We start from the raw sequence: 23441 nt of genomic DNA on the forward strand, positions 1-23441 counted from the left end.
GCACAGACAGAAGCAGATATATTTTCTGTATTCAATTTCTGAAACAATCCATCGTCCCAACATTTAGTGCAAGTTCTGCAAACATTACATCATCATTCATACGACAGCTGCACGAGTCAATTCAAATCAATGTGACGAAGACAGGGAACTGGTTTTCACACTTACAATCCATCAATAAAGAAGAAGTGGACATTTGACACAAGTGCAAAGGATATTTAAAGATGTATATTTTCTGTTCCTGGTTCCCTCAGCCTCAGTCGGCTCCTGGTTCCAGATCAGTGAAACGAGTGAAACTGTCTCAACGACACATTCCTGATAAACAGCTCACGGTTTGTTTCTGATCCACAACGTGACTCCTGGATTCAAACTCAATAAAAGAACTAAATTAAATCATCTAGTTTCTGGAGCTTTATTTTGAAAATGTCATATTGTGCAGATTCTTGAAATGACTCCGGCTCCAGTGCTGAGAAAAGTTGATTAATCAAATAGTCGAGGAAAAGAAACACACCAACAAATATATTGATAATTTTTGATGATTTACATTTTATATCTCTGTAAAATATTTTGCAATCTAGGATCTTGGATCTAGAAAATTTGATTTTATGGTTTGGAATTAAAATGGAGTATCAGACTGTGACTGAGGATTGTTTTCACAGCTCAGGGCCGTGCTCATGTTCAGTAAACAGAAGGTTTCTCATGGAACCTCCTCCGTCTGTGAGCGTCAGCTTCACTTCAGCTGGAGACGAGGCCGAGGGGCAGAGGTCCGGCTGAAAGAGAAGCACCTGCCTCTCCTCGTCTTCATCAGCAACACAAAGCTGTCCAACACACGTGAGGAGGCTCCATGTGACCTGCAGCTGACGGACTCCAACCAAAACTAAAATCACTTGAATCCACCAAAACGCTTCATCTCACGTTTCCCTGATGATTCAGAGAAGAGAACCTTGAAGAAAAGCTGATTTCTCTTTAAACTGCTCAAAAGTGACGTTTTCATTCCCAGAGATTATGTTTGACAATAAACAAGAGAAATGATTTAAAAAGTGCAGTTTGGGGACACAAAGGAAAATAGAGGATGTTTTCTTGGCAAAAAATTTAAATTTTCCCCTTTAAAAACATTCTCACATGCACATGCACACGCACACACTCACACACAGGTAGAACACGTCCGGTGTGTGATACCTGTCTCAGGCTGTGCTGACGTGACGCCTGTCAGTCACATCAGCTGATAGTTCTCACTCAGACGTCCACAGACAACATGAAGTGACATCATTCGACTGCTGCCTCACTGGACTCCCTGTGGTGCTGCTCGGCTGCACTGCTCCTGAGAATTAGAAGAACCTCAAGGGACCTGAGGACACACACTGTCCCTTCTGTCTCACTCTCAATAAATATTCTGCTTTCAGGATTTTGGCAGCGACTCCTCAGATTGTTCAAGGACAGGAAGCGTGAAGAGGTTTGAACAAAGCGAGATGGAAGAGAGGAACAACTGAGGGAACACGTTTGGTTTAGTCTCAAGCAGCTTCTTCTTCTTCTTCAAGTCGTTCTGCAGCAACGAGCATCTCAAGCCCTTTTTTCAAACATCCTCGTCCTCAGGGTCAAATGACTCTGCAGGAGACAGAGGTTTCTATCAGCAGCAATGGAAACCTGACCCCGGGTGACACTGATCTGGAAACACAGCGAGAGGACATGCTGGAGGAAGCATGAGATCTACTGAGGGAAGTTCTCCTGATGCTTTGTGAAGAGCACGAGTGACATCCCAGGAGCGAGCAGTGAATATTAACTTCTGTGCACATGAGATGCTCGTTGCAGCAAAAAAACTGAACCTGAAAACAATTTGCCTCCATGATGGTGTTTGGCTTTTTGTGGCATAAAGACAGAAAGTTCCACTGTCAAGGGTTTTATTTCTGTCCCAAACTCCTGGACTGTTGCAGGGGCTCCATTCTGAAGATCCTCTTGATGTCCATTATTAAGAATTGATTTCTCCAACATAACACTGTGGCATCAGGTCAGGGTTGAAGTTGTGTCCATCAGCCGGAGGGGATGGGGACAGGATGTGTGGGACGTGGTTTGGTTCAGGCCACCAGACACATTCTGGGCTCTTTGGGTTTTAAGGAGGCCTCGACACCGAGCCACATTCAAACAGAAACACCAGGAGTTTGTGTTGATGCCCTGACCAGTATCTTCCTCCTGCTCCCAGCTCCGTCTTCACTGGAGCTGGGAGACCTTGAGGGGCAAGGTACTGGCAAAGTCCAAAAAGAAGGGTCCTTCCTGTTTGGGCAGGAAGGTGGTGGGGATGACGTTGTAGATGCCAGCAGGGACGTGCTCCGCCTCCATGTAGCAGAAACCACACCTGGACACAAGAGACAAAGAGTCAGACTCTGGAGGCGAGAACACGTGTCTGAGTGACAGCTTCTGGACTTCTTGAACAGCTCTGGAATCAGTTTGAGAGAGACTCGACCTCCTCCACTGTGTCACATGCTGATGAAGCCTTCACCTGTAATCTCCACTGTTCCTCTTCTGGACGGCTGCTGGACCTGGATCCCCAACCGTCGACACAGTGATCACCTCAAAGCCAACACTGTACTGCCTGTACACACACACACACACACACACACACAGACACACACAGACACACACAGCAGAGGGGTACATGATCAATGCTGCTTCATGTGATTAGTCTTTGGTCTAAAACGAGCACAGATAACTTTATGTTTAAACGGTGAAATGCCCCAGTCAGGACTAAATAATAATGATTCTTTAATAATCACATTTAATTGAACGTTATCAAAAACATTATCAGCTCTGTTCAACTCTCAGATATTAACTTCAGCTTAACGAACCCAGATCAGTTTGACCTTCAGCAGGAGAGAAGCTCTACTCTGTTAAAATATCACATTTCAGAAAAATGTTATGAAAACTACTGTAAATGCATCAGGCTCAGAAACATCTCTACATCCTGTCTGCCCACTGAGGGTGAGTGTGTGTGTCTGTGTGTGTGTGTGTGTGTGTGTGTGTGTGAGTGTGAGTGTGAGTGTGAGTGTGAGTGTGTGTGTGTGTGTGTGAGTGTGTGTGTGTGTGAGTGTGTGTGAGTGTGTGTGTGTGTGTGTGAGAGAGAAAGCCAGACGGTCATTAGGTGTTAATTTCCTCCTGTTAATGAGTCGTTAACCGTTTGAACTCTACAAGAGAAATGTTCCTGTAGTGTTGTCGTTTCTTGCAGAATCCTCTCACTCTTCATGTCTCTACAATCCGTACAACCTATTCTAAAAGGTTTAAATAATAAATAATAAGAAGTTATCAACACAGTTTGCACCACACGTAAGAAGACGTAATGACATCATCACGAGGGAACAACTTGAACAAGAAGCTCCTATCCTCTTTCAAAATCTTGTCATTGTGACGATGAAAGAAAAGATGTGTGTGAAGCTACTTAGCAGATTTTTTCGCTTTTGTTTGAATAGTTAATATAATGTTCTATCACTAAAGCTAAAAACGGTGCTTTGCTTGAAACTGATCTGTGCTCAGATGTTCTGACCTGGATCCTCGGAGCTCGATGAGCAGCGGCCCCGACCGCTCCAGGTTGATCTGGTAGATCGGGTTGTGTTTGTACGAGTCCTTGTAGTTCCCACAGCCTCCGGCACTGAGCCCCTTCCACTGGCCGTTCATCTGGAGGCGGAGCAACAATAATTAATTAAACCAGAAAGTGCACAATGGACCCATGATGTGTGAGTGTTGGTGGTATCGAACCCTCTTGTTGTGAGTGAAGGGACACGGGATCTTGGCGAAGGTGAACTTGGATCCAGCGTAAGCCTGAGGAAGGAAACCAAACCTGTTCAGAGCGGATCTGACACAAGAAGCTTCAACATATAAACAGAAGAAAGATGGATCCTCAGGTACTGATGCTAACATCGATTATCTTCACTGAGCAACAGCGCCCTCTGCAGGCACACGTGTCTGAGCGCTGGAGGTTGAGTGACAGAGTAGCACCCCTGACGTGACACACAACTGAACCATGATTATTACCCATGATCCCCTGCTTCCTGGTCAGCAGCAGCTTCAGGAGCAAACAAACAACCCTAATACAGTTTCTTATTGTCAGCAGTTGTGTAACACAAAGTGAATCATGTTTCTAAATGGTGCGTTTCCCACTTTAAAACAAGGCTGTTCATTTATTCACGACCACAGTATCTACACGCATTAGGTTATTAATAAAGTTTCACATCCGCTCTGTTCTGGTTAAAGAAAGATCAGAGAAGACTTCAAGTTTCTGCTTCTTGTTTTGATCTCAGAGAACGAGAGAGAGACACTGATCTGATCTGAGCCGAGAGGAGAGAGAGAGAGAGACAGAGAGACAGAGAAAGAGAGAGAGAGAGAGAGAGAGAGACAGACAGAGAGAGAGACAGACAGAGAGACAGAGAGAGACACTAATCTAAGCCGAGAGAGAGAGAGTGAGAGAGACGCTGATCTGAGCCGAGAGGAGAGAGAGAGAGAGAGAGAGAGACAGAGAAAGAGAGAGAGAGAGAGAGAGAGAGAGACAGACAGAGAGACAGAGAGAGACACTAATCTAAGCCGAGAGAGAGAGAGAGAGAGAGAGAGAGAGAGAGAGAGAGAGAGAGAGAGAGAGAGAGAGAGAGAGAGAGAGCTTGCAGCACTCCAGGCAGTAGACACACACACACAGACACACCAACACATGCACGTGAACAGTGCACACAGAGCACACACTTTTAATGAGCGCACTCTTTACATTAAAAATTTATTTCAGCAGAACTGTTCTCCACAGTCATCTCTACAGTTTAGTGCATAAATTATAAATGGGACACGCACGCACACACAGACACACACACACACACAGACACACTTCTAACTCCCTCGGTTGGTCTGATGGGGTTTGGTCGTGTGGAAGTTTCTTCTCACCCGTAGAGTGTAGTTGATGGTGTTCTGCTTCTCGTACTGGGAGACCACCAGTGTGAAGGTGTGCGTCCCAGCGCTCGTCAGCCTGATCTTGGTCAGGTAGTGGGGGCTGTTGATGCGGATGCCATCGATGAAAGGAGGGGGGTCAGCTGTTGAGAGTGTAAACAGAAGTGTTTATTGTCTTGTCTTTGTCTGTGAGGTGAAATATAGATTTTTAAATCTGCTGCCATCTCTGTGAACAGAGTCACATCAGAGAAGTGGAGGAGCTGTGAGGGAATAACGTGAAACTGCTGCTTTCACTTCCCTGCTGCACCCATCTACAGGACATATCTCAGTGTAGCCCTAGGGAGAGATCATCCTCTCAGGTGTCTCTCAGGACATAGCTCAGACGTTACCTGGGTAGTAAACCTTCTTCCCGTCCGTCTTGTAAACAACCAGAGTGATAAACTCCCTGTTCTGTGCAAAATCATCCTGGAAGAACAAACACACACACGGTCATCAGATAAAAAGTCAAGCATTACAACATCAGGACACGCTATAGGTGAATACATCAAACTATGACACGTCAGTTTCTCTACCTTGTCGGTGATGTGTCTGGTGAGCAGCACCCACACTGCAGCTCCCCCTGCTGGACACTGGACCTCCAGCTTGAACTGGGGGTTGTTGGCCAGACTGTAGACGTCTTTCACTGGGCCCTGCCTCCCATCCCAGCTACTGCAGACGGGACACAAACCACATCAGACTGGGACTGCACTCTCCTCACCAGTCAAACTACTGGTTACCTGACATACAGGACTGTCACTGATCAGTTGGAAACACAAACACACAAACACACACCTGTGAATACAGGAGGAGTCTTTGAACAGCGCAGGGTTCCAGCTCAGGTAGATGACATCATAGTATTGACAAAGGTCCTCCCATGCCATCCAGAAAACGCCTGGAGAGAAACACAGGGAAACACATGTGAGATCAATAAGCAGGAGATAGTTTTGATTCATGTTGCTTTAGTCTGTGCGTCAAACCTCAGGGAAATATTGACCCTTTATTAATTTGACACACTGACCACAGACCAGGCATTAAGATCCGTCCTGAGGGATCAGATCACTCAGAACATAACCTCCTGGGTGTTTACAATATGTATATACTAATTTCAAGAGACTTAAATAGTGGGTGTACCATTATCAAACTTCTGTGCTGTCTTGGGGTCGAAGTTGAGATACTTGAGGAGGTCCGGAGTCCAGTTCTTCTCGTCCCGCTCGCTGTAGCGTCCCTTCCACCGCAGATGACTCCAGGGATTCTTCAGCTGCAGGAAACGCTTCCCCTGCAGAACAACGAGCCACAGACATGAGGTCAACTACCAGAGGTACAAGGAGCTGGAGGAGGATTCATGTAAGTGTTCATCCTCACGCCAGAGAAACCAGTGGATTTCATTAACAACCAGAAACCTTGATTATAACAAACAGGTTTTAGGGATAAACAAATCTTTCATTTGGATTTGCTATAGGACGTTAAAGAAGAAGTTAAAAAACCAACATTTGATAAGAAAGCTGAAAAACATCACATTTTCCCTCATGATAAGTTTGTTACTCTGAGCTGCAGAATGGTAATTCAATTAAATCTAGACTTTTATTAATAGAAAATAGTGTGTATTTATAAAAGTGCTAACAATGACATGCTAATGCTATGTTAACTAGGCCCACCTTGTATTCCCTGATGTCCAGGACAGCGTAGGCATGCGTCGGGACCAAACCCCATTTGTCCCCCTCTTCCTCGGTCATCACCCCTGTTGCCGTTGTGACCAGGACGTCTCCCCTGTGAAACCTGAAGACGAAGAGACAGACGCAGAGTCAGAGGAGGGACACGGTGACGTAGAGCTTATCGTTCTTCACTCAAAGTTAAGAGTCAGGTTCACTGTGTGTGTGCTCACCTCTGGCAGAGCATGCGGAAGGTGTCGTCCTTGCTGAACGACTGGTTGTCCGAGTGCATGGCGATGCGTTCAGGGATCCAGCCCGTGAGCGCGTGAAGGTCGATGTTCTGCAACACACGACAAATATCAAACACCTGGTCCTGTCCTGTCTTTTGAGGACAGGGTTGGGCTGAGCAGTCGTTTAGAAGGAGCTGCACCTCCTGCTCCCCCGTCTTCACTCACCGAGTTGGAGCCCGGGAAGTCGTAGCCTCCCATCACCTTCATGTAGGCTTTTTCTATCAGGGACACCCAGAGCTCGTTCCTGTTGCTGGAGTAGGAGCACAGCAGCTCTCCGTTATGATCCACCGGCAGGAAGTCGTCTATGATCACCTGCAACGGGGACAGAGACGGGTCAGGGATTTGTACCAATGAGTTGTGTTGATGGTTAAGAAAGATGTGGCCGGTGATTCAGGGCCTCAGTGAAGAAGAGTTCCCTTCACCACAGGCTTTAGGCTCTTTGCAGAACTTTCACACATCAACAGTTTCTGCCTCATGTTTATAGGACTTTATATTGTTTTCTCCTCAGGCTCATTCATGCTGCCTTTACGTACAAAGAGAAGTGTGTCTACTTCACACGATGCATTGTGTGCTATGCTTGTCCAGTTTGAACTATTGGCTACGGTGCCATGCCAATGATTCCCAGTGGTCCTGCTCCATATCATCTGTTTATTTCCATATCCATAAGCTTTTAGAAGATAAACAAATATTAAGGAAAAGAACTTGGTCTTGGTCTCCTGACAGTGTTTTACCTTCCGGGGAACTCCGTTGATGTGCAGCTTCACCATGTACTTCCCACACGGGTTATACTCAGGTTCCCCCTTCCTGTTCTGAGGGTAGATGATACTGAAACACACACAGAGCAGAAGAGATGATTGTTAACTCTCTTCATCACACTAAGCCTGAAGGTAGCTAACGTAGGTTCAGATGAATTATTTAGGTCTATATCCAGAAAGTGAAGTTTCTTTGTGAAAACAGTGTTCAGCTTGTCTGCTTTACTCTGGTTTGTCTGCAGGAACTTTTAAATCTCAACCAATTATCGTGCAGCATTGAAGACTGACAAAATGTTCATGGGATTTTTTTAGGGGAAATTTATTTTTCCAGAGGTAAAAGCCATTGGACATGGATTTGAACTCACAGTTGAAGGCACAGAACTGAGAAGGAAAAACAAGATTTATGTAAAGTTTGCCCCCGACAACAGATATGTATGAAATCCTTAAAGCACCACAAAGTACCTGGTGATAAGTTTCTTGCGCCAGCGCCTCTCGTAGGCCGCGCTGATGGCCAGCGAAGCCACGAAGGAGCAGTCGGACACGACCGTCTGGACAGAGAAGGTTAGACACACAAGTTGGAATGATGTGATGGACACAAAGTCAACAACTGTGAGAATATTTACACATGTGCAACTGACATTCATATATGTACGGAACATATTTTACAGTATTAGCAAATTGGATGATATCATTTTCCACCTTGTTTATACCATAGACCTCTGCTGACGACCTCTGACCTCTACAGTTGAACCAGAACTTTGTTTTTTATGTTTCTCAGAGTTTCACGTATATGTGTTTCTTTCTTTTCAAATGGGTGAAATCTCATTCCCCGGTCGGGCTGCACGCAGAGCATTGATTCGCTCAGCCTCATAACACACACACACACACACACACACACACACACACACAGACCAACACACACTGACAACAGACACTGCTGTAAACAACATAATTGTGTCGTTGTGAACAGAGATGACGTGCATGGTGATTTTCATATAGAGCAGGGAGTTGAGATCTGAGGTGAGATGATCACAGGAGACTCTTTCACGTGTGAACAACCAAACTTAAAGCTGAACGCTCGTGATCAGATCTCTTCAGACGGATGTTCACACCAGGGCGGAACAGGACAGTCTTCTTTTATAAATACTAACAAAGCAAACGGCCATGTTTTAACTCTTAACAAGCTAAAAGCCTCAACATGTTCAAACTGCGCTCCTCACACCCTCTGACCTGCTTGATACTGAAGCTGGACACAGACATGATCATCATCGGGTTGTTGCAGATCTCGTCCGGCCGCACCCAGCGGGCGAAGATGGCTTTCTGTTTGGGGGACAGCGCCAGTTTCCCGGATTTGTCCCTGGTTGAAAGAAACAAAGAGAATGAAGTTTGTCTCACTGTAAAACAAACAGTGCAAAGAAATTCACAATGCAACTGGGTCATGTGATAAAGTGAATGTAAAATATAATAATAATGCAAAATAACAGAAGTCAAACTCACGAGAACGGGACAGGAAATGCAAACCGCTCCTTCAGGTCCACGCTCATGAAGGGCACATAGGCCAACCCGTTGATGTTAGATGTACTCCTGAACGATAAGGACAAGACACTCAGTGATGGTTGTGGTCAAAAGACAGAAGAACAGGGACATTGATTTGTTCTCAGTGGCTGTAGTGGTGTCAAGTTTGGTGCCAAATATTGAGACTTAAAAAATTACCAAGCAACACATGTTTAAATTCCCCTTGTCCCTCAACCTGCAGACACAAATACAATCGGAGGCTGGAGACTCTGGTCTCTGATAAACGTTTGTCTGTTTTCCCGACCTGGAAGTTCATGTTTAAGTTTTTTTCAGATCTTATAGCATCTGGGAGTCTCTGATCCTTGTAAAGACGTTTCACTGGACAACAGACTGACCTGAGCACCTCGATCTCCTCGGACGTGTAGCGCTGACCCTGCGGCTCACTGGACTGCACCGCCCGCATCGGCTGAGGTCGGTCGTGGATGGAGAAGTCTGGTCCAAGGGGGAAGAACTGGCGGACTGGTCCTCCAGAACTGGCCCCAGTTACATTCTTGGTTCCAAAGGGCCCCGTCTTGTCCGGAGTCTGGGCCGAAGCGGATTTGGACTGGGACTCTTTAAGACCTTCAGCTCTGGAAGGACAGAGTGCAGGAGGTTTTTTAATTAATGCTGCAAAACCAAGAGAGTCTCACAAACAAAATAAATCTAATATCTAGATGATTCATAATTGTGTATTATTCATAATGTATTCAAAAACATAATATATAATAATTCAAACAAAGGTGTATAAACAAAAATAAACACAAATAAAGATCAGGAGAGGTGAATAACAGAAAGTCAAACGATAAAGAAAAATGAACAAAAGAACAAACTTGAAATGAGTTGACTCTAGAACAGGAAGTATAAACCCTTCTGGTTTTGGATAAATGAGACAGAACTTATTTTCCATGTCACCTGTCTAAAGCTTGTCGTGCCAGCTGCTTCAGTTTGGTCTGCAGCGCCTGGTCCGAGGTTTCACTGGACTGTTGGAAGCACAGGAAGATAAACTATGATGAAGCGAGCTGGATAATGTGAGGGGAGCCCAGGGAGCTGTCTGGAGCTCATGTAAGCAGCTCAAGTTGCATCTAGTCACAGTGGAGAGAGAGAGAGAGAGAGAAGGAAAGAGGTACCGTCTTAATGCACAGCTCCACGGCCTGAGTGTACAGCTCCACGGCTTCATCGTCGTTTCCCTTCTCGTCTTCCTCAAAGGCCTGAGTGACCAGGAAGTGGGCCCGCTCCATGTCCACCTGCTGCCGGGACTTCAGGGGGTCGCTCTTCTGTGCCTGGACTGGAGTGAACGGTTCAGAGCGGGTCAGTTAGGACACAGGTCACAGGTTCACCCCTCCGACTGTTCACCTTTCAGTTCAACCTTGATTCTAATGCAACTCATATGAACAGTTTTTCCACAGAGTTATTAAATTATCTCTCAGACTAGAGACAAACTATGCAAACAAAACTAAAACCTAGTCGTAATATGTTGAAATATTCTAAGGCCCAAAACTCCAATTATTAAATTTAAGACTCCAAAGAAACCCTTAATAATGTCCAAAATGCTTTATGGAATGTGTTGCTACAACTTTATGCTGATTTTAGGGAAAGTTATCTGTGTTTCAGTTCAAGTGGATTGAGATTCAATTTTTACACGTATGACCACTACTTATAAAAAGGTTATAAAAACATTTGTGTCTTTAGAGCAACTGTTTGGTTTTCAGTTCAAGGAAAACATTTAGGCTTCACACAGAACTAAATGATTTCCAGTGTTTCCAGCAGATTCTGGTCACACCCATGTGCACACACACACACACACACCCATGTGCACACACACACACACACCCCCATGTGCACACACACACACACCCATGTGCACACACACACACACACACACACACACCCATGTGCACACACACACACACACCCCCATGTGCACACACACACACACCCATGTTGTGACGAGTCATGGAAAAACGTTGTCAGACAGCAGCTAAGAAAGTATGTCCTCAGGCTGCATTCACTCAAAGTCCTGAATCATTTCTTACCTTTTACTAATCACACAAACTTCCAACATTAACTTGAATTTATTTTTAACAACGGCAGGTCTGCTGCATCTCGTTATTAATTTAACTCAATGCACATGACCTTCACTTCCTGTTTACATGCCTCTCTGAATGTGCAAAACAAATGTACACATTAGAAACGTCTGCTAGAGATGAACTGAGGATCATCTCAAAGAAAGTAAAACCAACAGGGCTTCCTCTGTGTGGGCTGAGCTCACCAGCGTTGTGGAGGGCTTGGACCCGGTCCAGGTATTCATTCACTTTGTCCTGGAGTCGCTCCAGTTTGGACCCGGCCATGCCGGCATATATCAGGGCCTGGGCCGCCTCCTGTTAAAACAACCATAAAACAAGCAGAGTTATTAAACACACATGTATCAGATCAATACTGACGAAGACACTCACAAAACTCAACTATATGGAAAGATGCTTTGATTTGATCATCTGTTTGTCTCGATGTGTTCTTCTGTGTTTATTTAACATGAAACATAATCGAAGCATAAAGTGTGTGTGGGTGTGTTGGTAGAAACCAGTAATATCTTTTATAAAAACCACACCCAAAAGATATGAAAGAGATAAACCACTAAACATACAAAATCACCAACACAGGTTATATAAGTATTAAAGAGACAATTGGACATGTATGAGTGAAGCAGGATAAATAGACAGAAGGAAGATCACACGGCACATTTGGATGAATATAGTTTTAATTTTGTATTGTATTTTCTTACAGGAAGCTCTTTCTATTTTGCTTTTACTTTCTATTGCATCGCTTAGCTGATCAGTTCTTGTCGTCTATTGGCTCTGTGTTGACTTGCATACGAATACATACATCTTGAATGTACGTGATATTTAAAGTATTAATAACATAATGTAAAGGGTTAGGTGAGCATTTCCCTTTTATTTCCTCAGATAAGAATTTATGGATCACGAAGGAAATTCATGTGACAGTTTGCTCCATATAATGAGGACAGTGAAAAAGAGTTTCAAGTCTAAAAATACAGTTGAAAATTAAAGTATAAAGTTTGTTATAAGTGCAATAAACATGTAAAGTGTATACAGAGTGAAAGAAGAACCACTTCCTGGTAGAAACAACAACAACATTATAATACACATATATAATAATAATACACGTGAAAAGGTAGAATAATACTGCACTTCTATTGAATATAGATCTGATTCACAGATAAAAGTAGGTTTTCATTCCACGAGAAAACTCAATGATATGAGAAGTTTGCAGTTTTGTATTAAAGCGACACTTTAAAGTTGCAGCTAAGCTAAATGCTAACAGTGGCAGGCAGCAGCGGTTTCCAGCTGCGGGACTCGAACCTGTTACCTTGTAGTAGAACACGGCCTCGTTGTATTTGCCACTCTGGTCGTGGGTGATCGCTGTTTTGGCAAATTTGACCGCGTCGAGCTCCAGCTCCGCGGGATCCATCCTGAACACGACTTGTTGACAGCTGACGGCTAACGGGCTAGCTAGCTATCTGGCGAGCTAACAGGGGAGCTAACAGGCTAGCTAGCCGTGGAGCTGGACCCGGACACCGGCCCAATGTTCTGGAAAGGCCCGCGACTGACCCGCAGCAGAGTTCGGTTCCTCAACTCGGGGGAATCATCGTAAAACGCGGCTTCGCTTCCACTGGTGACATTAAACTAGCAAAATAACGCCGCTACTTCCGGGAGAGAGGTTCCGCGCAGCCGCAGTGGAGGGCAGTAGACAGTGATGCATTCAAGGCGCCATCGTAATTTCCAAAACTTGCAGCTGTGACGTTCAAAGCTGTCACTTTTAAACTCGTGGGTCCGAATCAGGATGAATATGAAATACTAATGAAATCATTACAATATAAAACTATACAATACAATCATCACGCGTTTGTTCCGGTATTAATATCCAGAATATGAAGGGCACCTCTGGTGTTGCTTCAGTTCAGGTCTTTACAATCAGAACATAACATAACTTTATATATTAAAATGCTCAGCACAGCATGAAAGGTGGAGAACTGTATACTGAAGTGAATAAAGAGATTTAAATGAAACAATTCACATTACTGATCAATTCAAGATAAACTTGACCCTCAGGTCGTTTTCACTGATCTGAGTTCGTTGAGCTTCATCAGGTTGTGACTTTTGTAGCTGCAGCTTCAGTAACATGCATATCATAGACAATATCAATCTACGTATGGAGACTGTATATACTGTACATTATATACATGCACTGCTATCATAACATTCATCAACCTGCTGTATACATATTACATGATAATCCATTGTGGCTCCAGCAACTCTGCACCATATGATTCACCTCCTCATGTTTATAAGTAACATGCACTTCAACTATGCATATTTCTCTGAGAGTCTTTGCAAAACGTTGCTATTGTTCCACAATTTCACCATATCTGCATATTAGTTAAATGCTTTTTTTCCGCCCTTGTAAATGTCTTGTACAGTTTAAGTTTGATTGGTAATCGTGGTTATGTTTATTTTGCTAGTTTCTTGTAGTCTGTGGGTAATTGTATGTCTGTCTCTGTAAGTCCACTGAGCGCAATGACACCGGAGTCAAACTGCTTGGCTGTGTGCACATGGTAAATAAATCAGATTCTGATTCTGTAGCGCACTGCTGCAGTATTGTGAGATATCCACTAGATGGCGGTGTGGGAGTCAGACTGCAGCGTTCCCTGGCATCACTGAGCAAACTTACAGAGCCAATAAAACACTTTGAATTTATGACTTCTTATCATCACCCAACTTGTCTGATGCAGATTCCAAACGTGCTGCAGAGTGTGTGACTCCTCATTCGGCTCATGACCTTCACGACCACGACCTCCCTGCAGGGCCACCATTCTCCATGTTAACTTGTAAGAAACATATAGAAAGCAATGAGTGGAAATCTGTTTTCCTTTTTATCTCAGATCAAACCAAACATTAAGGTTTGTTGTTATTGAGGAAAACTTGGAATCAAGTAAAAAAATCAATGCAACTGTGACAGTAGAGATGGTTGATTTACATTTTAATGTTTTATTTCCTTTAAGTTGTTCTAATGTTAACTTTCACTTGTAACAAAACAGCTAGATATCAGCTCCATCACCAAAACAGCCCAGCAGGGGATGCACTTCCTGTGTGAAGAAGATCGAGCTCTGCACATCGATCATGGAGTCCATCCTCTCCTCCTCCATCCCAGGATGCTGCTGCAGCCGAGAACAAGGCCAGACTTCTTCATTAGCTGAGATGGTCCTCGGCAGCAGCAGCCTCGTCTTCAGGACCTGGACGTCTTCAGGACTCTGAGGATAAGATTCCTCCGGTCCTGGAAACCAACCGACTGCTCATCAATAAGGACCCGGGACCTTATATTTTTATATTTATTCTTGCACAAACATATCACAGCTTCATATTTGTCACTACCTGGCAACTGGTTTATATTACGTGGCCTTCTCTCTGCTGCCTCTGTATCAACATCTGAAACCCTGATTGTTGTGTCTCTTATAACGTTTTGAATTATTGTTGATAAAATCCTTCACCTTCTGACAAGTGAAGGTTTTTTCTACATCTGTAAAAAGAAGATCCAGCGGTGAAAGAGTTAACCTCAGAGATGACATCACTCCCTCTGTCTGCCCTTTCACTTCTCTCCCTCTCCATCCTGCCTCGTCTCCTCCCTCCTCCCTCTCCAGCCGCCAGTCTCCTCCCTCTCCCTCCCTCCTCCCCTCCATGGGCCCAGCCCCTTCATTAATTCTGCTATGAAAGGGAGGATCTGGTGAAGCCTCTCGCCGGCAGTCACACCACCAGATCCTCAGAGGAGCCTCACACACACACATATCCCGACTCAGGCTCGGACTTGGAGTCACAGCTGTCTGCTCTGAGTGAGGCCTCGGTCCCTGACACTGACATGGAGCCGCACTTTGCACGAAAGCCCCTTCACCGCAGCCCAATGGGCGATGAGCAGCACCAGATGCTGAACCTGAACGGACGCCTGGAGACCTACCTGAGTCGGGTCAAACACCTGGAGGAGGAGAACCTGATGCTCGCAGAGCAGATTGGAGTTCTGAGACACAGCAACCACGGAGCTTCCACTCGCAGGAAGGGCTTAGAGGAAGAGCTGCAGCGGGCAAGAGTGGAGCTGGACGCCGCCTGGAGGGACAGGGCCCACACGGAGAAGGAGGTCGGCAGGCTGGCCGAGGAGTTTGAGTTCCTGGAGCTGCAGAGGCAGAGGGAGGCTCAAGCTCACATCAAGGCCAAGACGCTGCTGGAGCAAAGCAGGAAGGAGCTGGACGAGGAGCAGAGGGCGAAGATGTGGCTGAGAGAGCAGGTCAGTCAGCTGGAGCACGAGATGAGTCACCTCATTCAAACCCATCGGGAGGATGTGGCCCACATGGAGGCCACATTGATCCATTCCAGAGCCTCGAGGCCCCCCATGGCTCAGAGGGGCAACCAGACACCCAACCTCCTCCAGCTGGGGCAGGAGTTCTCCCAGAGGGCCACCAGGGCCTGGCAGGAGGCCGCTGAGATCCATCAGGACCAGTTGGCTCAGCTGGAGGAGTCACTCGACCAGGCCAGGGGCCGTTTGACCCGAGTGGCCCAGGAGAAGAGCGAGAGCCAACTGAGGCTCCGAGCCCTGGAGAAGGAGATGGACTCACATCAGAACGTCCGGCTGCATCTGGAGAAGAGTGCAGCCCAGCAGAGAGACGGACACAACCAGGAGATCCAGCAGCTGCAGGTGAGTCCAGAAGGTCCGGTTCTGATGGTGCAGATCCTGTTTGTTGTACCTGTAGACATCCTCTTATAAAGCATGACCATAATCTAATAACTTTCTATATTAACTTTATGTATAGAGCACTAGATATAGAAAATCTAAGTTGCAAAGTGCTTTACAAGGTTTAACAGTTCATAATTAAAATTCAGGTCAATTAATAATAAAAGTTAATAAAGGTATGTTTTAACAAGGGATATAAAAAAGACAGTCAAACATTTGAACAATCCACAGAATATGACTAACAAAGAGTGTTTATTTTGACTTGAGAGTGCATTCATGCCTTGTTTCACCGCTTCCTCTTCCTGCCTCACTTCCTGTTTTGGCAGGCGCACTTGGAGGAGCTGGAGGCGGAGAGGGAGGATCTGGGTCGACAGATCGAGCGTCTCCTCCAGGAGAATCGAGGCCTGCTGCAGATGAAGATGTCTCTGGGTCTGGAGGTGTCAACTTACAGGTACACTGAACTCTCAGATGCTTTAATGGAACTTCAGTTAAAAAAGCTTTTCCAATCCACACATCCTCATCCTGTGGAGTCTGGTGCATAGACCTGCATGGACCATCTCTGCCCTTCAGATCTAGAAGCACTGCTTCTGATTTCAGACATTAAAACAGGTTGTTTGGGTCCAGACATTTTCCAGAATAGGATCAGAATGATTGTCAGGTTGATAGGAAAATGTGTGTGTTAGTGTGTGTGTGGGGGGGGGGGGGTCTGTACAGCAGCAGGAGGCAGGAAATGACACATTGGTCGACAGCACATGGAAGATGGAGGGAGAAGAAGGGAGAAGAAGCTCAACCCTTATGTTCATTTCTGCGTCCAGCTGAACTTCAGGACCTCAGCTCTGCTTCACTGCAGATGATTAGATTCACTTGAGGCTGCTGCTGGAAACCAACACAGACCCCAGAGCAGCCGTCGGGACTACAGGACGTCTCGTGGAAGCACAGAGAGTCGTATCCACCATGCAGATCCACTCTATGGTGGCGTCTCCTCGCTCCTCCCCCCACCTCCTCAGAATATTGACCCTCGCCCTGCAAGGAAGAGCCACAGCTTAATGAGCAAAGGGAGTCTAGAATAACAGCAGAGAATGGGAGTGGTGGGCGGGGCGGGGGGGGGGGGGGGGGGGGGGACTGGGGACTCAACCAGAGGACAAATTTCAATGTCATCCACTGCACATGATTGTGTTTCTACATAAATTGTGTTTTTTAAAAACTAATGTTAATTTAAAGCTAATTACTGCATGTGTGAATGAGACAGTGGTGCTGCACGGGCTGCTCATAATGTGTGAATGTGTGTGTGTGTGTGTGTGTGTGTGTGTGTATGTGTGAATGTGTGTGTGTGTGTGTGTGTGTGTGTGAGGAATCAATGGCGAGGCCTTTCCATCATTACCATAACAAACAACCTCAGTGTTCTGTTTGTGTGTGTGTGTGTGTGTGTGTGCACGTCTTCATAGTGCACGTAACCTCTCCATGTGTCTGTTGTCGTCCGTCTCTGCAGAGCTCTGCTGGACAGTGAAAACCTCAAGAGGGACAAGTGTCTGTCAAACACATCAAGAGACGTCTCCTTCACAGGTGATTACACAACGTCCATCAGCTCCATGTCAGTTCAGTGCTGCACCAGCTCAGGGCCTCCATGCTGGACAGATCCTCTCCTGTATAGAACATCCGTCCACACAACTTGGTGGAAGGACGCAGTTTGGTTTCATCTGAGAATGAATCAGCTGAGTTATGAATACACCTGCGACCACGTGGATGGAGATCATCTCAGTTTAGAAACTAAAACCTAGATGTTCGGACGTAGCCTGAGAGAAATGAGTTAAAGGATAAATGTCCCTGAGTCTATTTAAAAGACCCTCGGAGTGTGTAATCACATCATCTTAAATGGAGAGTGCTGGGTGGCGGTGGTGGTGGTGGTGGGGGGGGGTTGGTCACGGGCCGGGGGCTGAGCTCGGCACTTTTGCTTCTGAAACGCGAGCCACCAAAGACAGTCCCATCGGGTTATTGAGCCATATGGCTTTAGTTTCCGGTAACAGTGGTGAGAGGGAAAGATAATCAATATCCCCCCATTAGTGTCCAGACCCTTTGAGAACATCTGTTTTAACCAGGCTTCAGGGAGGCTGCTCCTCCACAGGATCTCCGTCCTGCTCAGAGACCAGCTCGCTCTGTGAGGAGATGTAATGTCTCAGGAAAAGATGTGTTTGGCATTTAAATGATCAATCTTACAGAAAGTTCTACACACAGACGTATTCAGAGAGTTTTATACTGAGACATGTCACAGCAAAACGTCCATTTGGAGATGACCCCTGCACACACCTGAACTGAACCTCTCTGACTGACTCTGCTTCACTTCACAGATCATATTCAGATGTTGTGCGTCGGATTATTCAAGGTTTTAGGCAATAATTGCATCATTTTATTGGGATATTCACTTAATCTTAATTTATGTTGTTTTCAATCTTTATTTACTCTAACTCAGAAACATCTAGACTGATGCTTACACCCGTGCTGAGATATCACAAGTGTTACCTCTGTATAGATTCTTGTTCATATGGACCCTGTGGCTGCAGAGATAAACTCTATTGTGTGATCCTGATTCTTGCTCTTGTCCTCCTCAGATGCAGCGTTCTGTCCTCGAAGGGTGAACAAGAACTACCGACCACAGCAGCCTGCTTCCTTCTCATCTCTCTATGTTCGAACAGCTCCACCTGCAGCTCCACTGTGCAGCAGGAAACCAACAACCCTCACTGGAACCCAAAAGATGTCAAGGAAACCTGCCGATGTAGATGCAGCAGAAACGTGGGAAACCCCTTATCCCAAAATACTGCAGGACGGGGCTGTGGAAAGTTTCCGTCCTCAGGAGGTTCAGGAGAAAGTCACTTACGCTGAGCCGCTGTCGCCTCCTAATGAGCAGGAGGTGTGTGCTCCACTGGGAGAAGAAGGAGGAGGAGGAGGAGGAGGAGGAGGCGGAGGAGAGGATGATGAACCAGTGGAGTCAACTGTCAGTCGTCAGGTGGAGTCGAGCCTCCACAGGGAGCCGGTCTTCAGTGATGAAGTTAGTCTCCATCAGTTTACAGCTCCCGACTTTACACCATATGGTGTCAGGGTGACAGAGAAGCTCAGCGAGGTCTCAGCTGAACCCGAGGAAGGTCCTGCAGGAGAAGAGGAGGCTCCAGCTGATGCACTGGGAGGGAAAGAGTGTATCAGTGAAGAAGTGGAGAATGTGAAAGAGGAGATCTCCGATTCAGAATCTGAAAAAGAGTTTGAACCAACCTTTGAATCCAGGAGGAGAAGTCCAGGGTCTGAATGTGAGGCTGCAGAAAGTGTCTCTAACCAGTTAACAGACTTCAGCCGATACGAAAACAGCTCAGATGACGAAGCTGCTCAGATAAGAGAAGAAATCAGCCGCTCTGTGTCGGGAGCGAAGGAGACGGATGTTGAGGAGAAGTTGTTGTACCCTGACGGAGAAGAGATGGACACGTGGGACAGTGTCATCGAGAGGAAGATCGATATGAAGACAGACGACGACATAAAACAGGATGAAGCAAAAAGACAACATGCTGAACCAGAGGACATATCGGCTGGAGATCCAGAGCATGACAAGAGAGGAATTATCCAGGGAGTCACCACAGACACACAACAAGACGACAACGTGGCTGCTCCAGGGACAAACACACAAGTAGATGATGAACATGGACCAGACCCTGACGATGAAGAAGATGATGAAGAGGAAGACTCTCAAAATGTCTCGGTGTCATGGAGGACCGAGCTAGAGAGCGACAGCTACGCTCAGGACAACACCCTCGCTGACACTCGACCTCTGATTCAATACAAAAGTGACGAGACCGATGTCAACACTCAGGCTTCACACATGGACGAGAGCGAGTCCAGTGAAGGTGACCAGGACAAGAGGCTCGGGGAGACAGGAAGTGGAACGTGGAGCGAAGGCAAGTCCAGGAGATACGGAACGATGGAGGATCTGTGTGAGGAAGTGGAAGAGGAAGTACTGGATGAGGAATATGACCTGGGATACTCTCATCTCGAGCGTCAGACATCGAGGAAAGATACAGAACGTGTAGAAGAAATGAACAAGGACGTCAACGAGGAACATTCAGATGAAGAGACCGAAGAATTAAAGGAACCCACAGCCCCCGTGAGTGTCGAGTACGATGAGGAGTTAGAGACCGACCGGCTGGTGGAGCAGGAACTAGAGAGTCTGTCCACGGACAGCTTCAGTTCTCACTTCGCACAGCAGCAGGTCGGAGACAAGAAGATTCCTACAGAGGCTGGAGGAACCAAAACAGACAGCGAGTCTCTCTGTGAGGAATCTGGAGCGACGACAAGCGGCCCACTTGCATTTCCAAACACTTTTCTAGATCACCCAGATGAGAAGCCGTGTGGCCAACGCAAAGAAGAAGAGGGTACGACTGTTCCAGAGAAGAGAGAGGAGGAAGAACACAACGCGTCCATGGTGACACATTCCGAGGTATCTGAGCATTTCCAGACCTTCAGTGACTTCATCAACGGGCTGGATGTGGAACAAATCAGCAGCTCAGACACTCAGGACGTGACCACTGATGTGAAACCTGCAGATCCTCAGGAACATCTGGATGAGGAGGCTGTCGACTGTCCTGATGTTCCAGAAACTGGCGAATGGGAAATCCTGGAAAACCCGAGCGAGGACCCAGACATCAGAGCTGAAGGTCGCCTCCATGATGACGGAGGCTCTGGCGAAGAGGCTGTGACCCATGAAGAGGAGCATCTGGAGATCCCCCCCCACAGCATCCCTGACGAAGGCGATATCTTTGAGGCGGAGGACTCGACCGAACTATTGAACACAAACAGAAAAGACAAGAACCTCCCTGGTGTCTTCAGCTCCAGTGTGAAGACCGACTTCTGGACCTCCTCCTCAGACGTTGGCGCCACCTATCAACCAGATGACGCCTGTTTTGAACAAACCAATCAGAATCTAGGGTTTGGCGAGAACCCAGTTCGGGGGATGTCGGACAACAGGATAAACGGGAACTCGCTGGCAGCTGAGAAGGGGCAGGAGCAGAAGTCTGAGGTGAAGCAGGTGTTGAGTAGAAAGATGGAAGTGGAGTTTGTTCATTCTGAGGAGTCGGAGGGTGAGGGCGAGTCCTGGTCCTCTGGGGAGGAGCAGGAGTAAGAAGGTATTGAGAAGATCTGATAAACAGCTGTTTTCAGACACAGAAGGCAGCAGGAGATTCTCTGGTCAGTCGTGTTCTTGTTACAGAAACTTCTCCTTGTCAGCGGCTCTCGCTGCTCGAATCCCATCGTCTATCCGAGGTGAAATCTTTGTTTCTGTGTCCGACATCTGTCAGAAACATCCTTAATGCACCGACTCCCTCTCTGTGAATCGTCCAGATAATCTCCTGCTGTTTTCTCACATGAGCCCTCGGACATTTTCAAGACATTCCACCAGGGGGCTGGCAGGAGAAGCTCCAGATAATGTCCTGATAGCAAGATGACCGGGACATGGACGTTCTCACACGCAGCCCCTCAGGAGAATGTCCGGAGAATAGCTGAACGCAGCTTCTGTTTTCTGTTTGATTCGTTTACTACAAAAACCAAAGTGGTGCCTTGGTGCGAACCTCAGCGCCGCTAACCACCGATGTGCCAACTGACCGAGCTCCGGTCCTGATTCCCCTAAACTCTCATCTGTTTTTCTTACTGATGTTCAGAGTGTTCAAAGTGCATGCTGTGGGAGGAGGTGGGAGGAGGTTGGGGGGGTTCTGCATGAGGGGACGGCATGAGGACGAAGAAGGTCGTTTGAAAGTCAAAGTGTTTATTGATCGCTGTGATCAGTGAGACCAGGAGAGAAGGATTCAAATAACCAGCGTCTCCTGCTCATTGGTCCATTGATCACCTTTGCATGATGTGACAGAGACAATGGTTGGTTGTATGAGGTTTGTTGAAGAAGAAAATCTGTTCAACTTTTTATTTCCTCCCATACAGTCGTTTGTTTCTGCTGCGGTACTTTGAAAATCCAAAATAAACTCTAGATTATGAGAAACACACCAAATTGTCTTTGCTTGATTTCTTTATTAATCATTTCCTCAGATGATGAATTCAGAACTTTGATATCTTTAATCTTATCTGTAAAATAACTGAATCAACTCACAAATACCTGGAGGTTTCAAACAGGAAGTCATCCTGAAGACAAAGGTGGAGAAACACGTCTGCTCACGACCTTCCAGCAACTTCCATCCATGTTTCCTCTGGAGCTCTGTGTGTGTGTGTGTGTGTGTGTCTGTGTGTGTGTGTATGTATGTGTGTGGGTGTGTGTGTACATGGCCACCTCCCAGCTCCCCTGACCTCAAAGCGAACAAAGCAGCACCCGGGCCCTGAACAAGCGAGCGGTCGTCCCATGAGAGGGTCGAGGAAAAAGAACGAGAAGAGGGAACAATGTGTGACTCAACCCCCCCCCCCCCCCTCTCCTCCAGTCCCCCCCCCCCCCCCCCCCCGTCATTCATTCGTCAGTTGTCCAAACAATGATGTCTATTTTAGCTGCTGCTCGTTCTCCTCACCTCCCAAAGACAGATTCAGGAGGAAACCAGAGACGAGCTGAATTTTAAATTATACAAATAATGTGGAAAACATTACCCTGTACATTTAAAAAATAATACAAATATGATATTACAATTATTTTACTACACCTGACGTCACAGATGCTTTTCACGACGAGGATTTATTATTTTTTATTTAACACAATAAAATCTGAAATATATAAATTCTGCCTCTTTCTTCTTGTTGGCACAAAAACCTAATTACTAATGTTGGATGTTAATATTTTGAGGTTAATGTTAAAGTTTGAACTGAATCAACGAGCCGGCGAGCGTCGGGGGAAAGTTGTTATTTTCTGAAACGTACAAGTGTTGAAAGTTTCTCTAGCACAAGAATAAAAACCCAAAGACGTTTGGCACAAACCGGTCGTTGCCACTGAAACGTTGGAAGAATCTTTTGATGGCGACATGAATCAGTTTATCTCTTGGCGACTTAACGCAGTAGAACCGGGTCACTGAGGTCACTGAGGTCAAACATCACGTGTTCACTGAACCAACTTCTCACTAACAAGCTCCCTGGTCACCACAGAGCAGAGACTCATCAGCTCTGAGAGAAACGGCTTCAAATCACAACCAGGCACAAACACTCCTAGAGCTTTTATTTTCTAATGCTCGAGTGTTCTCACACGCTCTTCTGATGATTTGAATTATTCAGAAACACTGATGCTTCTTCAGGTCCTGGCACCAGAAGGATGTCGTGAGAACCTTCTTAAATTCTGATCAGTTCTGTATCAGAATGAAATGATGTTGAAGTTGAAAATGCAGAATAGGCTGCGACACACTATCAACATGCTCCACTGCTGTAGGACTGTTTATTAACATGGGGGAGGTGTGTTGTTTTGTGTTGTGTTGTGTGTGTGAGTCCATTAGAAGACGTAAAAC

The 23441-nt window shown here is 46.1% G+C and overlaps 2 protein-coding genes across 2 annotated transcripts; one reads left to right on the forward strand and one right to left on the reverse strand.

Annotated features, from left to right (window-relative positions):
* Nucleotides 1-12: 12 nt before the first annotated feature.
* Nucleotides 13-12925, reverse strand: capn7 (calpain 7). Its single transcript, XM_062398777.1, has 21 exons — nucleotides 12580-12925; nucleotides 11465-11573; nucleotides 10323-10480; nucleotides 10108-10175; nucleotides 9552-9785; nucleotides 9139-9225; nucleotides 8872-8998; nucleotides 8104-8189; nucleotides 7621-7714; nucleotides 7055-7201; nucleotides 6833-6939; nucleotides 6606-6726; nucleotides 6082-6226; nucleotides 5743-5842; nucleotides 5484-5619; nucleotides 5301-5376; nucleotides 4909-5054; nucleotides 3742-3804; nucleotides 3530-3660; nucleotides 2492-2584; nucleotides 13-2347 (listed from the first exon to the last, which is right to left on the reverse strand). Exons 1-21 carry the CDS (start codon nucleotides 12679-12681, stop codon nucleotides 2203-2205), a joined length of 2475 nt encoding a protein of 824 aa, XP_062254761.1. The 5' UTR covers nucleotides 12682-12925; the 3' UTR covers nucleotides 13-2202.
* A 2090-nt stretch (nucleotides 12926-15015) lies between these two features.
* nes (nestin) lies at nucleotides 15016-22032 on the forward strand. Its single transcript, XM_062398477.1, has 4 exons — nucleotides 15016-15951; nucleotides 16314-16438; nucleotides 17477-17550; nucleotides 18594-22032. The coding sequence occupies exons 1-4, from the start codon at nucleotides 15124-15126 to the stop codon at nucleotides 21140-21142; spliced, it is 3576 nt and encodes a 1191-aa protein (XP_062254461.1). The 5' UTR covers nucleotides 15016-15123; the 3' UTR covers nucleotides 21143-22032.
* Nucleotides 22033-23441: the final 1409 nt, after the last annotated feature.

Source organism: Platichthys flesus, chromosome 11, assembly GCF_949316205.1.
Source record: "Platichthys flesus chromosome 11, fPlaFle2.1, whole genome shotgun sequence".
NCBI lineage: Eukaryota > Metazoa > Chordata > Actinopteri > Pleuronectiformes > Pleuronectidae > Platichthys > Platichthys flesus.

Excerpts from the sequence above, each read along its gene's own strand:
- nes (XM_062398477.1), top strand. The coding sequence starts at position 15,124 with ATGGAGCCGCACTTTGCACGAAAGCCCCTTCACCGCAGCCCAATGGGC. Across the intron at positions 15,952-16,313 it reads AGGAGATCCAGCAGCTGCAG|GCGCACTTGGAGGAGCTGGA; the intron begins GTGAGTCCAGAA and ends CTGTTTTGGCAG. Across the intron at positions 17,551-18,593 it reads AAGAGACGTCTCCTTCACAG|ATGCAGCGTTCTGTCCTCGA; the intron begins GTGATTACACAA and ends TGTCCTCCTCAG.
- capn7 (XM_062398777.1), bottom strand. The coding sequence starts at position 12,681 with ATGGATCCCGCGGAGCTGGAGCTCGACGCGGTCAAATTTGCCAAAACA. Across the intron at positions 6,727-6,832 it reads TTCCGCATGCTCTGCCAGAG|GTTTCACAGGGGAGACGTCC; the intron begins GTGAGCACACAC and ends CTTCGTCTTCAG. Across the intron at positions 6,227-6,605 it reads TGGACATCAGGGAATACAAG|GGGAAGCGTTTCCTGCAGCT; the intron begins GTGGGCCTAGTT and ends GTTGTTCTGCAG.